The sequence below is a fragment of the Tupaia chinensis genome, unplaced genomic scaffold (genome assembly GCF_000334495.1).
Source record: "Tupaia chinensis unplaced genomic scaffold, TupChi_1.0 Scaffold000609_1, whole genome shotgun sequence".
Classification (NCBI taxonomy): Eukaryota; Metazoa; Chordata; class Mammalia; order Scandentia; family Tupaiidae; genus Tupaia; species Tupaia belangeri.
The window spans coordinates 975,955-991,085 of NW_006160128.1; the positions used below are offsets into that span (position 1 = coordinate 975,955).

The 15,131-nt window shown below is 42.5% G+C and overlaps 1 protein-coding gene across 2 annotated transcripts in view; it reads left to right on the forward strand.

The window, feature by feature from the left end:
• Window positions 1–15,131, forward strand: part of DCAF5 (DDB1 and CUL4 associated factor 5) — a 125,491-nt gene that overhangs the window by 41,280 nt on the left and 69,080 nt on the right. For both annotated transcript variants that reach the window (XM_006158759.3, XM_014591699.2), the window contains exons 4-5: window positions 759–898; window positions 2,925–3,054. In XM_006158759.3, the coding sequence (XP_006158821.1) occupies window positions 759–898; window positions 2,925–3,054 (270 nt within the window). The remainder of the gene's footprint in view (window positions 1–758; window positions 899–2,924; window positions 3,055–15,131) is intronic.

Below are 15,131 nucleotides of genomic sequence, written 5' to 3' on the forward strand. Positions count from 1 at the left end.
TCTCCTCCGTTCTCTTCTTGGGATCTTGGGCACGTGACGCACATGCGCCCGGCGTGAGTTTTAAGCCACCGGGTCTAGGATGTGAACCGCGGTCAACTACATGGGATTCCAGCAACATAGCCATATGCTAACTGCTGGTCCCGAAGCATAATATTTAATGCTATTAGTAGCTAACATTTATTGACTTCTCACTGTGTGCCTGGTACTAAGTGCTTTGTATGTATTAATTTAACCCTCGCAGTCATTTTATGATGATGAGGAAGTAGAAACACAGAGATGTCAGACAGTTTCAGGTCAGGTGATGCTAGGATCTCAACTTGGCAGTCTGGCCTCAGAGTTGTGCTGTTAGTCATCATGCTAGATGGCCAGGTGATCCCTCTTCCACCCCTGCTAGCATCAGACATGATTGCTTTAAACCTTTCCCTTGCTTTTGGGAAATCAAGTTCAACCCCCAAATCTGTACATCAGAAGATATATTCTGCAATAAACAGACACACAGAACTCAGCCAAGTCACTTTTAAGGTACAATGATTATCATGAAATCATAAAAAGTGTCTTTAATAGGTTTTTTTTTTTTTTTTTTTCCTAAAAGTTGAATAGCTGCCTTCTAGGGCATATAAAATCCTATGGATTTAGTTATGTGGGCTTTCTGCTAGGCATGAACAACTGTACCCTAGGTTCCCAAGGGCTGGAACTCGGCACCGCGTTTATGTGTGTGGGTGTACCTGTGTGCCTCTCTCTTGCTCTCTGTTTCTCAGCAGTGAGACCTTGGATGTGTTTGCTCATGAAGATGCAGTATACGGCTTGTCAGTGAGCCCAGTGAATGACAACATTTTCGCTAGTTCCTCAGATGATGGACGGGTTCTCATTTGGGACATCCGGGAGTCTCCCCATGGAGGTAGGGTCACTGTGCAGAAGGCTATTGCATTGTGTTGAATAGTTTGATATTAAGTTCTTTGCAGGTCCAATTTATTACCTGTCTTTGGGTGTGACATCAAGAGACAGGAAATGTGAGGCTCTCAATATGGGGGCAGAAGATATATATATCTTTGGAGATCTCATCCTGCCACGAGCAGTTAGAAGTGAGGCATCCTTGCCAGCCATTTCTGGCCACTTGTGAATCTCCATAAAAAAATCCTTGCTCCTTGGCATTTAGTGACCTCAAGGAACAGATACTGTGGCACCTCATTGTGGAGGGTACCGACCAAGGGCTGTTTCTATTGGTTGCTTACAGAGAATGTACCACACCCTTTCTTTCCTCCTAGTTTCAGGCTTATTACTTTATTGAAAGAATCACAAAATCTCTCCTTAGCTGTAAATAGGATCTTTTTTTTTTTTTTGAGAGGTTTTTGCTATAGGGCACGTGCACTTGCCAGAAAGACAGAGAGAGACAGAGAGACAGAAAGCGAGAAATCACCTCCCCCAGGGGGGATGGCCACACCACAATCCCTTTTCCTCCATTCTCCTCTCGGGATGATGGGCACATATGCACATGCGCCCAGCATGAATTTAAGCCACTGGGTCCGGGTCTTGAACCATGGTTGGCTACATGGGAATCCAGCGACATAGCCATTATGCCAACTGCTGGTCCCCATGGATCTTAAAATGATAGCAAATACACTCTGTTCAAAGGAGATTGTGTGAGTACCTCCTCTGAATGTGCCCTTTGAATCTCTAACGTGTAAAATGAGAATTTTGGGGGCCAGCAAGGGCATGGTGGTTAAGGCATTGAACTCTCACATAGCTGACTACAGTTCAAGTCCCAGACCTGGCAGCTTGAAAATCACATCATGCACATGTGTGTGCTTGTCTAAAATCCCAGAAGGAGAATCAATTGAAAAGGAATTGCAGTGTGGCTATTGTGCCCTGGGGGTGTGTGTGATTTTTCACTTCCCTTCTTAAAGTTTTTCAGGAAATACATCTTCTCAGATCGTTTCCTGCAAAGGGATGTTTTTCCTATAACTCTATATGTCTTTAAAGGCCCTTTCCTCTAGCAACACCCTCAGTGTCACCCCTGTGACCACTCTTACCCTTCCTGTAGTTTTGTAATGATCACACCTGTGTACATAGATCCTGCCTGCTTTGCCGTGCAGGATTTGAGTCTTCATTGCTCTAGATTCCAAGCATTTATCATACTAGGCTGTGCTTATTACCAAGGTCTGGGCTGTAAGAGGAGTTGTTCTTAGGGTAAGGCGGCGTAACAGCAAGCAACAGCTGCAGTTGTGTCACTGTGCATGGTAGGTGAACCTTTCCTTTCTCTGAAATGCTTGGTCACCTGCCCTGTCTAGAGGCTTGTGAAGTACTGTATCTGCCTCAGAGACTGAGAAGTGCTTTCCATCTATTCTTCTTCTTCTTCTTCTTCTTCTTTTTTTTTTTTTTTTTAAAGGTTTTTGCTGTAGGGCTCACATACTCACCAGAGGGAGAAGGAGAGGGAAGGTGAAAATCACCCTGCAGGAGGATGGCCACACTGTAGTCTCTTCTCTTCCATCCTCCTCGTGGGATTTTGAGCACACACATACCCACAAGCCACCGGGTTTGGGACTCAAACTATGGCTGGTCATTTGGGAGTCCAGCACTTTAACCACTATGCCACCTGCTGGCCCCACCTTCATATTTTCAGTGGCCATTTCTATTTTGTCACAAAATCTGAATAGATGTATATTTTTTAGCATTATAAATTAAAATTTGGTTGAATGTGTTTAACTATTTCCAGACTTTGTGCATGCAGGAAGTGTGTACTGAACTCGTGGAGCTCTTATGAGTGAGGGTGACTGGGGGGGGCTGATGTGAGACATCAAGGTTCCAGCCCATTGGTGTGGTCTTATTAAAGTGTATGTTCTACTCACATTCACACTCCTGCGTATTTGCCTACTGTTGGCCTGGAGGTGCCTGGAATGAACTGATGATAATTTCTCTTTTCACAGAGCCCTTCTGCCTGGCAAACTATCCATCTGCCTTTCACAGTGTCATGTTTAACCCTGTGGAGCCCAGGTTATTGGCCACAGCCAATTCAAAGGAAGGAGTGGGACTATGGGATATTCGAAAACCTCAGAGGTGAGCCCCTTTATTCATAAGATGCTAAAACTTCTCTGCCTCATCTCTCAGGTAGTGTAATCAGCCAGCTCAAGTGTTGTGAGAACACGTCTGTCTATTCCCTCACTGGGCCTCTCCTAATATATACTGGTGTCTCGGAAGCAGGAGGGCCACTTCCATGGAGACAGAGCAAGAAATCCACACTTCTGACTGAGGAGTCATCAGTTGTAATCTGGACTCCAGATGGGGTCAATTCTGGGCAACTGTATGATGTAGCAAGAGCCTTCCTTCACTACTATCTTCTCTTGTTGGGCTCAGTGTTCCCCAGATGCACAGGAGCTCTTGCTGAGTGGAAAAAAAATTGCTAAAGTCATTGCTGCTGACTCAAAGGTTCTTCTTTCTTTAAAAAATTTTTTAAGAGAGATTTTGCTATAGGGCACATGAGCTCACCAGAGACATAGAGAGAGGTAGAGACAGAAAATGAGAGATCACCCCCTGGGGGAGGACCACGCTGAATTCCTTTCTCCTTCATTTTTCTCTTGGGATCTTGGGCACACACGCACACATGCCCAGTGTGAGTTTTAAGCCATGAGGTCCAGGACTCAAACCATGGTCAACTACATGGGAGTCCAGTGACATAACCATTACACCATCTGCTGGTCCCAACTCAGAGGTTCTTAACCCCAGGCTGGAAGGAGTGGGCTAAGCAGAACTGTGTGAACTCCCCAAATCATATGTAGATTGTGTATTGTGTGTTCATGTAAATTATTTTTAGAGGAGGAAGTTTGTATGTTTTTCTCAGTTTTTCTAAAGGATGAGTGACCACAACAACAAAAGGTTAAAAGCTAGTGCACGCACTTTGGTGTTAGGAACCTAATGTGTTTCTCCTTCTCTTTGTATTATTAAAAGAGTACACTTAGGACAATCCTGAACTGATGGTTTGGATCATTAATGGAAGAATTTTAGGCATCATTAAAGGATGTGGGGAAGGGGGTGAGTAGGAGGCTCTTTCATCTTCCTTAAATCTCTTAGGGGAGGGATGACCTCTGATGGCACCCGTACATAACGTTGGGCTTGCTTTATAAAAGACATATATACATTGCGAGCCAGCTCCTCTGGAAATTTTTCTTTTTTAGAGAGATTTTTGCTACAGGGCGTGTGTGCTCGCCAGAGAGACAGAGAGAGAAAGAGACAGAAAGCAAGATATCACCTCCCCGGGGGGATGGCCATGCTGCAATTCCTTCTCCTCAGGATTTTTGGGTATGCACACATATGCCTGAGTTTTAGACCACCGGATCCAGGACTCGAACAGTGGTAGGGGTGCAGCAATGTAATCATTATGCCATCTGCTGATCCCTTCCTCTGGAAATGTTATGTGCAGGTAATTTCTCACTATGTAAAGCAGTATTGCAAAAGAATATCATGGGACATAGTGAAATTACAATTTATTTCATGGGCCTCAAATGAAAGGGGACAGTTAAGTACAGAGGATTATCTTCCTCGATGACTTTTAGTCCGAGCTGATTCTCTCCATAGGGTGGCCAGAGGGTTGGAATTATTGTGGCAGATCTTTATAGCCCAGAGGGGCAGCCCTGGTGCTGAGCTGTGCTCCCTGAAACGTCACAGAGAGGCAGAGATTTGTCCTGCCCTCTCTGTTTGATGTGCGCCTGGCTCTCAACTTTGCGTGCTGTTGAAATACATGTAGTGACGGGACTCCTTATGTGTCTTTGCACTGCATGCTTAAGGAGGCCGCTCTCTGTCAGAAAGACAGGTCTTGTGTTCAGCTGGTATTCTCTGCCACTTCAGGCTCTTTAGGAACACCTGTTCAGCCTCTTCTATATTACAGAAGGCAGGCTTGGACTAACTATGCCGGCCTTCTCCCTACTTAGAATTGCAGTGAATAGCTGCCAAGTGGAGTGGGGCACTGAACTGTTCGTCTCCAGTGGAAAGCTTGCGTAACTCATAATGCCAGCAGTGTCTTGAGAGAAGAGGCGAGCGTGAGTGAGAAGAGGGGAATGTGAGTGTTTCAATTCTCCTCAATCTCCCACCAGTTTCCTACTGTGCATTAAGGGCCCCCTTGCCCTTTCCACATGTCTCCTGACTAATAAACATAGCTTCTTTCTTTTTAAAACAGTTTAAGTACAGAGGAAGATAATCCTCTGTGCTTAACTTCCCCTTTTCATTTGAGGCCCATGAAATAAATTGTAACTTCACTATGTTCCATGATATTCTTTTGCAATACTACTTCATATATTGTTCTACTTTTACAGTAACTTTCATTGGACTTAGGGTTTTTTTTAAAGAATTATTTTATTTAACTTTATTATTATTATCATTATTATTTTTCCTTTGGATCAGAGAGATACAGAGAGAGAGAGAGGAAGTGAGAAAGCAAGCCACCAGGTCCGAGACTTGAACTGTAGTCGGCTATGTGGGAGTCCAGCGCCTTTAACCACCATGCCACTTGGCGGCCCCTGACTTAGGGTTTTATTCAAAAAAGGATAATGAAAAGAAAGATGATTCTATCTTCAGACTATCTCTGTTACTTATATATTTAAATTTTCCTCCTTTCATTCATGATAGAGCACACATGCATGTGCACACAAATGTGTGTAAGTGAGAAAGAGAGATGGTTGAGACCTTCCAAAGGATCTGACCGTTGCCATGATTCCCTTCCTCTAATCCTTCAGCTGGTTGGATCCTTGGCACTAGCACATGAGCCTGGCTGACTAGGCCAGGGATTCACACTGAAGTCCTCATGCAGGATCTGGCTTCTCTTGATTACTGTATTACTGCTGTGCCACAGAGCCTGCCTAGCTTGTATATATTTATTTATTTATTTTATTTATTTGCTAACTTATTTATTTAGAGAGGTTTTTGCTATAGGGTGTGTGTGCTCGTCAGAAATACAGAGACAGAGAGACAGAAAGTGAGAGATCACCCCCTGGGAGGCTGGCCATGCCGCAATCCCTTCTCCATTTTCCTCTCAGGATCTTGGGCACGCACGCATACGCACCCAGCATGAGTTTAAGCCACTGGGTCTGGGACTTGATCCACGGTCAACTATATGGGAGTTCAGCGACATAGCTTGTATATTTTTAAAATACTTATGTGGGCTGGCTCTGTGGCACAGTAAAAAATTTAAGCGAAGCCAGATCCCAAATGGCACCTGTGGTTTGAATCCTCAGCCCTTTCTGGATGTACTGAAACACATTAGACCCATGTGTGAGTGCTCAGGATCTGACTGGCTGGAGGACAGGAGGAAGAGGATTGTGGCATGGCCGGTCCCAGTCCCGGTCCTGGTCCAGTGTCTCCTCTCTTTTGTGCATGTGCTTTCTTTCTCTTTCTCTTTTCCCTCGTATGTGCATGCTGTATCGTGAATAAAGATGAAATAAATAAATGAAGTGCTTATACATCAATATGCTCTTCTTCCTTGTCTCTAGGTACTCTCTCCAAAGTTAACTACAGCAAACAGTTCCTTATGTATCTTTCCAGAACATAACTTAGTGTCTATACAAGCATCCTTTTAAATGCCTCTGTACATCCTTTTTAAAATTTAGATAAAATGATCCAAGTAATAATGCTGTTCTCAATTTTTTTTCAATGAATAATATTCTAGAGCTCTTTTCAAATCAGCACTTAACAGATCTAGTTAATTCTTTTAATGGCTACATGATATTCCATTAATACGATGTACTCAACAACCAGGCCTCATTTTCAGTTTTTGGTCATAAAGTCATTAAAAACAATGCGACATCGAGTCTGGTTACATATCTATCTTGGCCTACATTTGCAAAAATATCTGTGGGGATTGCTGCATCAAAAGGTGTGTGATGGGACCAGCAGATGGCATAATAGTTATGTTGCTGGACTCCCACATAGTCAATTGTGGTTCAAGTCCCGGCAGCTTAAAACTCATGCTAGGCGCATGTGCATGTGTGCTCGAGATCCCCAGAGGAGAATGAAGGAGAGGGATTATGGCATGGCCTTCCCCACTGGGAGGGGTGATTTCTTGCTTTCTATCTAACTGGTGAGCGTAAGCACCCTATATCAAAAATCTCTATGTCAAAAAAAAAAAAAAAAATAGGATGTGTGTTTTTAAATTTTAGATATAAATGATCAAATTTAACACCAAAGGTTACAGTGACTTACAAATCTACCACCTGTGTATGAGGCTATATTTCTTGAGACCCTTCCCAACACCTAAGTCGGTTGCTAGTCTTATGGGGGAAATGATATCTTCTGTTCTGATTTCTTCCTCAGTTATGAGGGAGATTATGGGGTTTCTTTGGTAACCTATAGTTTTCAAAGCCCATATGGGAGGAAAGTCATCTAATAATGCTAATGAGCAATTTTGACTGATTTCTTCCTGGGAATGAAAGGAGGAGCACAGTGCCGTGGGGACCTGCATGTATTTTGCCTTTATTTCAATTCTCTTAAGATTCTATGAGCTTTTATAGGTATCATGCAGAAAATGGACATGAAATATCTTTGGAAATACGTCTTAACTTCACAATCACTGGAGTTTGGGGATTGAATTACACATCTTTTCTGTTTGAATTCCCTCAATTCAAGTTGGTGTGGGCAAGTGAGAGAGGGCCCTTTGTCTTTTCCATGTAGGATTAATTAGGCTGAGTTGCAGTAGTTAATTTGTCTCATGAGCATGGCTGCCTAGAAACCCCAACCCAGATCTTGGGGAACTTCTAAATCCCTAGGAGGACAAGCCTGAAAAAGGATAGAACTATTTCAGAGATATATAAAGCCTAGCAAGAGATTTTTAGGGGGATTTGTGAACCCCTCCCCCCGCCCCCTTTTTTTAAGAAAGTTGACAAAATAATCTCTAGATGCCATTTGAAACCCAGTCTAGATTTCTCTAATTGTCCCCCAAATGTCTAATAGTTGCATGTTCAAATCAGAGTCTGTTTGAGAAGAATGCATCCCATTTGGTGTGTGTTTCTCTTCATCTAGACCAGTTCTCTTATCTTTTTATTTTTCATTTACATTGATTTTCTTTCTTTCTTTTTTTTTTTTTTTTTGTAGAGGTTTTTGCTATTAGGGTGCATGTGCTCACCAGAAAGACAGAGAGATCGAGAGACAGAAAGTGAGAAATCATCCCCAGGGGGGATGGCCATGCTGCAATCCCTTCTCCTCCATCTCCTCTCGGGATCTTGCGCACGCATGCACACACACCCAGTGTGAGTTCAGGCCACTGGGTCTGGGACTCGAACCGCTGTCAACTACATGGGAGTCCAGCGACATAGCCATTACGCCAACTGCTGGTTCCCTGAACCTCTTGTAATTATAGGTAAAATTGATGTGCTTGTGTATGTGAGCAAGCACACATGCAGTGTTTTCTCCTAGGGATGAGAGCTTCCCCTAGGTTTTCAAAGAGACCCTTGACCCCTGAAAGATAAGTTGCTCAGTATTTTGGAGATTCTAGGTTTTTAGAGTCTATTTTAGTTTCTTTCCTTTTTTTTTTTTTTTTTAAGTTTCTTTCTTTTTACTACAAATAAGAGAGATGGCACTCCCCACAGGGTCTTCACATCACTCTCCACTTGCCAGCCTCTGGGCATGTGCACTGATACAAGCCTGAATAGTCCCATGTGGTCAGCCTCTCAGAGCAGCGTTACTGCTGTCTCACCATTCGACCCCCTGTTGTGGTTTCTTACCAGGCTTATAAATGACTTCTAGCTTATAATGGCATAGGCATGTGGGGGATTCAGATCCTACTCAGAAGGGCTGCTGGCCTCCCAGAAACAGATATAATCTCCTTGGAGCAAGGAGGGGGGCCTCCTACCATATACCTTTTCTTTCTGGCTTAACCTATGGATTAGTCAGTGCTTAAATAGTTTCTCTAGCATTCTCAAAGCCTAAGCTTTATCTTTGTTCTTTAGATCAGTAGCCTGTAGGTATGTGAGCAGAGTCACTTTTGTCTCACTGCTGTCCTGAAATAATATAGTTAAAGAACTGGCTAACTGGGAGACTAAACGGTCAGCTCTAGAAAGGACTTTAGGCACCTAGTCTGACTTTGTCATTGTATAGATTAAGTAAGTAGCATAGTGAGGTAGGGAGCAGCAGAAAAGCTCAATGGTTTGGAGTAGAGGGTCGGAAGCCATTCTTCCTGGGTACAGATGCAGGCAATGCACCTGAATAGCCATGTGACTGTGAGCGCGTTACTTCACTTCTCAGAGCCCCATAGTAATAAATAATGGCTAACATTTATTAAGTATGACATACCAGGGCTAAGAATAATTATATGAAGAATTACCTTATTTAATTCTTAATGACAATCCTATGAAGTTTTATAATTTTTTTTTCCTTTTTTTTTTTGGAGAGATTTTCGTTATAGGGCGCGTGTGCTCGCCAGACAGCGAGAGACATAGAGACAGAAAGTGAGAAATCACCCCCCAGGGGGGATGGTCACGCCGCAATCCCTTCTCCTCTATTCTCCTCTCGGGATCTTGGGCACGCACGCACACGCGCCCGGCATGAGCTTTAAGCCACCGGGTCCGGGACACGAACCGCGGTCGACTACGTGGGAGTCCAGCGACATAGCCATTACGCTAACTGCTGGTTCCCTATAATTTTTTTAATGATAAAGAAATCAAGGCACAGAGAGGTGGAAAATGTGTATTTGTGTGTGTGTGTGTGTGTGTGTATGTATGCATACATATCATATTCCACCTTTTCCCTTTTTGAGTTTCCTTGCATATATGTCTCCTTGCAAATAGGACCTTTTCAGAATTCTTCTCAAATTTTTTCAGGACAAACCTGTTCATTTCTGAAGTCTAAGTCTTTTAAAGACTTTTAAGACTTCCTTTTTCCTATTTCGTGGCCCAGCCCCTGTCTACGTGCTTTCCAACTGTCTTGCTTTTTCTAACTCTGGAAACTATATGCTATTTATATAGCTACAAAGCTTCAGAGCAGAGGTTGTAAATTAGCTACCTGTTGGCCAGATTTAACCCACAGAGGAATTTCATTTGGTCTACATGGTATAATAGGGTTTGGAAATTTTCAAAGAAAAATCATAACTTCTTTTTTTTAAAATAAAGATTTATTTAATTTTATTTTGTTCATTTATTTTAATTTGACCAGAGAGAGACACACAGGGTGGGGTGGGGGATAGTGAGAAAGCAAGCTACCAGGTCCAGGACTCGATCCATGGTCAGCCATGTGGGATTATCCAGTGCCTTAACCACTAGGCCACCTGCTGGCCCCAGAAAAATCATAACTTATAACATAATTTCTTGAAACAGTCAAGAGATCTAATATCATTGGACCTTTGTTCTCATATGGCAACAAATAGCCAAAATGGAGTCATGGGTTTGCTTTTTGATGTGTTAAGGGTCCCTCCATTTCTGGTTGTCTTAATCTAGGTGTAATCCTTCATTTACATTACTTTGCTGGCCCTGTAGACATTGGAGTTGGAAAAATCTGCTTTTAGGGATTTTCGTGGTGATGAGGAACCATAGGAGGGAAAATTTAAGTATGAGTGACGGTAAGCGAGGTCCCATGTCAGTGTACATTGCGTATTCAGACAGTGTTTCATGTATTTCATTTAGATGATTTCTGCTGATGTCTTTTCACAACTGTCCTCTTTTGTCATTGGCTAACATCCAGTTATGTCTTGCTTGCACTTTTGTGGTGGCCTCTGAACAGTTCGCAGAACTGAGATCCTCTGATATCTAGATAATTCAGGAAAAGCCGTTTCCCTGCTGTTACCTCTACTTGTTTTACCCTTCCCCTTGCTTGTTTCAGCTTTCTGCTCTTTTACCATCTCTCTCCCTTCTAATCTCTTTAGTTTCTGTCGAGAGTTGTTCGTTCTGTGACAGGTAACAGTTTCTTGCTTTGACAAGGATAATGAAGAGTGGTTCTTTCCTACTCAGTAATAAAACTGGGACAAGCCAAAAGTGCCTCTAAAGACTTACCTTACAAGATGGTGCTTTTATGTGCTGTGTTAATGACATGTATGAAAATGAGCAATGAGTGCAAATTCCTACTGTCAGAGGAAATTACCCTTAGGACCTCATCTTGCTTTGGGGTCCTCTAGATTAAGTGTCTGTTTTTTGGGAACTGTGCCTATTCTACTTCTATAGGGACCAATTTGAATATAACTACTTCTTTTCTGAACAAGCCAGACAATTCCTACTGTATTGCATTTGAGAGTTTCTCATACTACTGTGGGAAAATAGAGCCCAGGGGTTCAACATCAGAGGCTAGAAAAAGGCATTTATGTTCTGATGCTGTTGAAACTTTAAAGAATGAGGCTTTCTAGACCCTGGTCTCTTCCTTTCAGAATATAAGTCCATGAGAGTAGACAATTTTTTTTTTAATTTATAAAACAGGACTCAAAAATGTGTGCATAAAAACAAATTAATAAAGATTTAATAATAAGATTTTATTAAAATTAAGAACATTGATAATAAAAATGCCATTTTTTTCTTTATTCATGATAAAACACATGTGTGTTCATGTGAGAGAGAGAGAGAGAGCGAGAGAAGCACCTTCAGTAGGGTCCGTCTGGTCACCTCTATGATCACACTCTTCAGTCTTCCAACTGGTCAGATCCTGGGCACTTGCTGGCATCCTCAGCATGTTTCAGGCTGACCATGCCTGAGATGTGAACTGTGGTCGCTGTGTAGGTTCTAGTTTCTCTTGCACAGTGCATTACTGCTATGCCACAGAGCTAGCCCCAAACACACTAAATAAGTGAGAGGTTAAGGACAAGCCACAGTCTGGAAAGAAAGTCATAATATAGGTTGAGTATCCCTTATTCAAAATGCTTGGGACCAGAGGCATTTTGGATTTTTGGATTTGGGGATATTTACCTATACATAATGAGATATCCTAGAGATGGTTCCCAAGTCTAACCACATAATTTACATTTCATATATACCTTATACATAGCATCTAAAGGTATTTTTTATTTTAAAGATTTTTGCTGTAGGGTGCATGTGCTTGCTGGAGAGACAAAGAGAGAGACAGAAAGCAAGAAATTATCCTCCAGTGGGGATGGCCACACTGCAATCCCTTCTCCTTTATTCTCCTCCCAGGATTTTGGGCACACATGCATATGTGGCTGGCGTGTCTTAAGCTGCCAGGTCCAGGACTCAAACCACGGTCGATTACGTGGGAGTCCAGTGATATAGCCATTATGCATCTGCTGGTCCTGTGCCTGAAGGTAATTTTATACAATATCTGTGACAGTATGTGACCCCTGTCATGTTAGTGCTCAAAATGTTAAGGATTTTTGGATTAGAGATACTTAATAGTGTACATATTGAAAAGTAGTCATTCCAGGATTAAAGAGCTAAAATCAGTGAAGGACAAAAAATTCAATTTTTTAAAATGAGAAGATATATTGAACATATGAAGATATCCAAATAGTCAATGAGCATTTGAAAAGTTCTGAACTTCATTACTCCTGAGGGAAGTGCATGCTAAAACCAAAATGAGGTCCAACCTTAGTGGTGCAGTTGGTAGCCTACTGAACTGAAGTGCTAGGAACCACATGGCCTACTGAGGGTTTGCATCCATGGCTCAGTATGCTTAAAACACATCAGGCGTACACATGCATGCCCCAAATCTTAATAAGCTGGAGGGCCAGGGGAAAGGATCATGGCTCGAGACTCTATTGGGAGTGCCTTGCTCCTTTATGCACGCTCATGCACTCTCTATCATTGAAAAGAAAACAAAACTTTAAAAAACACAAGAGTTATCACTGTGTACCCAGAATGGTCAAAATTAAAATGACCAATAGTACCAAGTGCTAACAAGGAAGTAGAGCAACTGAAACTTATGTATACAGTGCAATCATTGGGGAAAACGATTTGTCAGTTTCTGTTAAAGCTAAACATAGAACGGCATGACCCAGCAATCTCATTCTTAGGTATAGTCAAGAGCTGGAAACAACTTTTGTGTCCTTCAGAGGAAAATGGACAAATTGGAGAAAGCCATACGATAAACTATTACACAGACATAGAAAAGAAGAAACTCTAGATACATTGAAATGGATAAATCTCACAGTCAGTGTTGAATGAAAGAAACCAGATGTGGGGACCAGCAGGTGGCATGGTGGTTAAGGTGCTGGACACTCTCACATGGCCGACCGCAGTTTGAATGCCGGACCTGGTGGCTTGCTTTCTCACTTTCCCTCTCTTTCTCTGTGTATCTCTCTCTGGTCAAATTAAAATAAATGAATGAATAAATAAAATCAAATAATTGTTTTTTAAAAAAGAAACCAGATGGAGCCAAAAAAAGGGCACTTTCTGAATCTATTTGCATAATATTCAAGAAAAGGTATGTTATGTATATCAGAATTGTGGTTACCTCTGGGTAGGATATTGACCAAGGAAAGCATGAAGGAAACTTCCAGGGTTCTATATTTTTTATCTTTTTTAATTTTTTTTTTTTTGGAGAGATTTTCACTGTAGGGCACGTGCGCTCGCCAGACAGACAGAGAGAGACATAGAGACAGAAAGCGAGAAATCACCCCCCAGGGGGGATGGTCACGCCGCAATCCCTTCTCCTCCATTCTCCTCTCGGGATCTTGGGCACGCACGCACACGCGCCCGGCGTGAGTTTTAAGCTACCGGGTCCGGGACACGAACCGCGGTTGACTACGTGGGAGTCCAGCGACATAGCCATTACGCTAACTGCTGGTTCCCCAGGGTTCTATATTTTGATCTGGGTGCTTGTTTCATGGGTGTATTCCCTTATTTATTTTTCTTTTGGCTACAGGGCATATCATCAGAGAGAGACAGGGGCTGGGTAGGGGAGGGAGAGGAGAAGAGTGAGCATTTACTCCCCCACCCGGGGGGGATGGCCACATCATAGTCCCTTCTCTAGTTTCCTCGGGATTTTGGGCACATTCGCACAGGCACCCAGTGTGACTTTTTTTTCCATTTAAAAATAATTTCAATTCCATTTATTCCATTTATTCAATTCCATTTATTCATTCATTTATTTTAATTTGACCAGAGTGAGACAGAGAGAGAGAGAGAGAGAAAGTGAGAAAGCAAGCCGACAGGTCCGGGACTCCCAGCTGTGGTCAGCTATCTAGGAGTGTCCAGCACCTGTACCACCTGCCATCTGCTGATCCCCCCAGTATGATTTTCAAGCTGCCAGGTCTGAAATTTGAACCACACACTCAGCCATGTGGGATTTTTCACCTTAACCTCCACACTGCCTGCTGGCCCACATGGGTATATTCTTATGTAAAAATTTGTTGAGCTCTACACCTAGAATAAATGCATTTAACTGGTACCAGCAGATGGCATAATGGTTATGTTACACCAGAAAGACTCCCATATAGTTGACCGTGGTTTGAGTCTCAGACCCAGAGGCTTAAAACTCAAGCTGGGCGCGTGTGCATGCATTCCCAAAACCTCTAGAGGGGAATGGAGGAGAAGGGATTGAGGTGTGCCTATACCCCCTGGGGGGGGGGTGATTTCTTACTGTCTCTCTGGCGAGGGCACGGATCCTATAGCAAAAATCTCTCTTAAAAAGTGCATTTTACTGTATTATGTTGTAGCTTAAAGTAAATTATAAAAAGTAAGAAATCAAGGCCACTATTATCTTCAAGTGGATATTAGCCTTCTTCCTTATTGGGGGTCTTTGGAGTCTGTCAGAATGATTAGCTGAAGTCAGGGAACATGCCTTCTGGTTAACTCCTTCCTTCTGTCTTTCCCTTTCCCACTCTCCGTCTTTACCTTACATACGTACAATACTCATGCAAGGGTTCCATTTGCTGAACCCTAATAAGAAGCTTGTTTTTTCCTAGCACTATATTACTTTCTTAACTTAATTAGTATCACCATCATTCTTAAAATCGTCCTGTGTGAAATCCCTGAGTCCCATTTGACTCTCTGTCCCTCCTTTCTTCTGCCAGAGCCGGCCTTGCTCTGTGTTAGTGCCTGGCTACTCTTAAAGCACCGTTCCAGACCCATTTCGCTCTCTGTAAGGAGAGACTACACGGACTTTTTAACTTGCGTCTTGCTTCTCGTACAGAGTATATATATATGTGTATATATACTCTCTCTCTCTCACACACGCACACATATATATATATATATATATATATATATATATACACACAC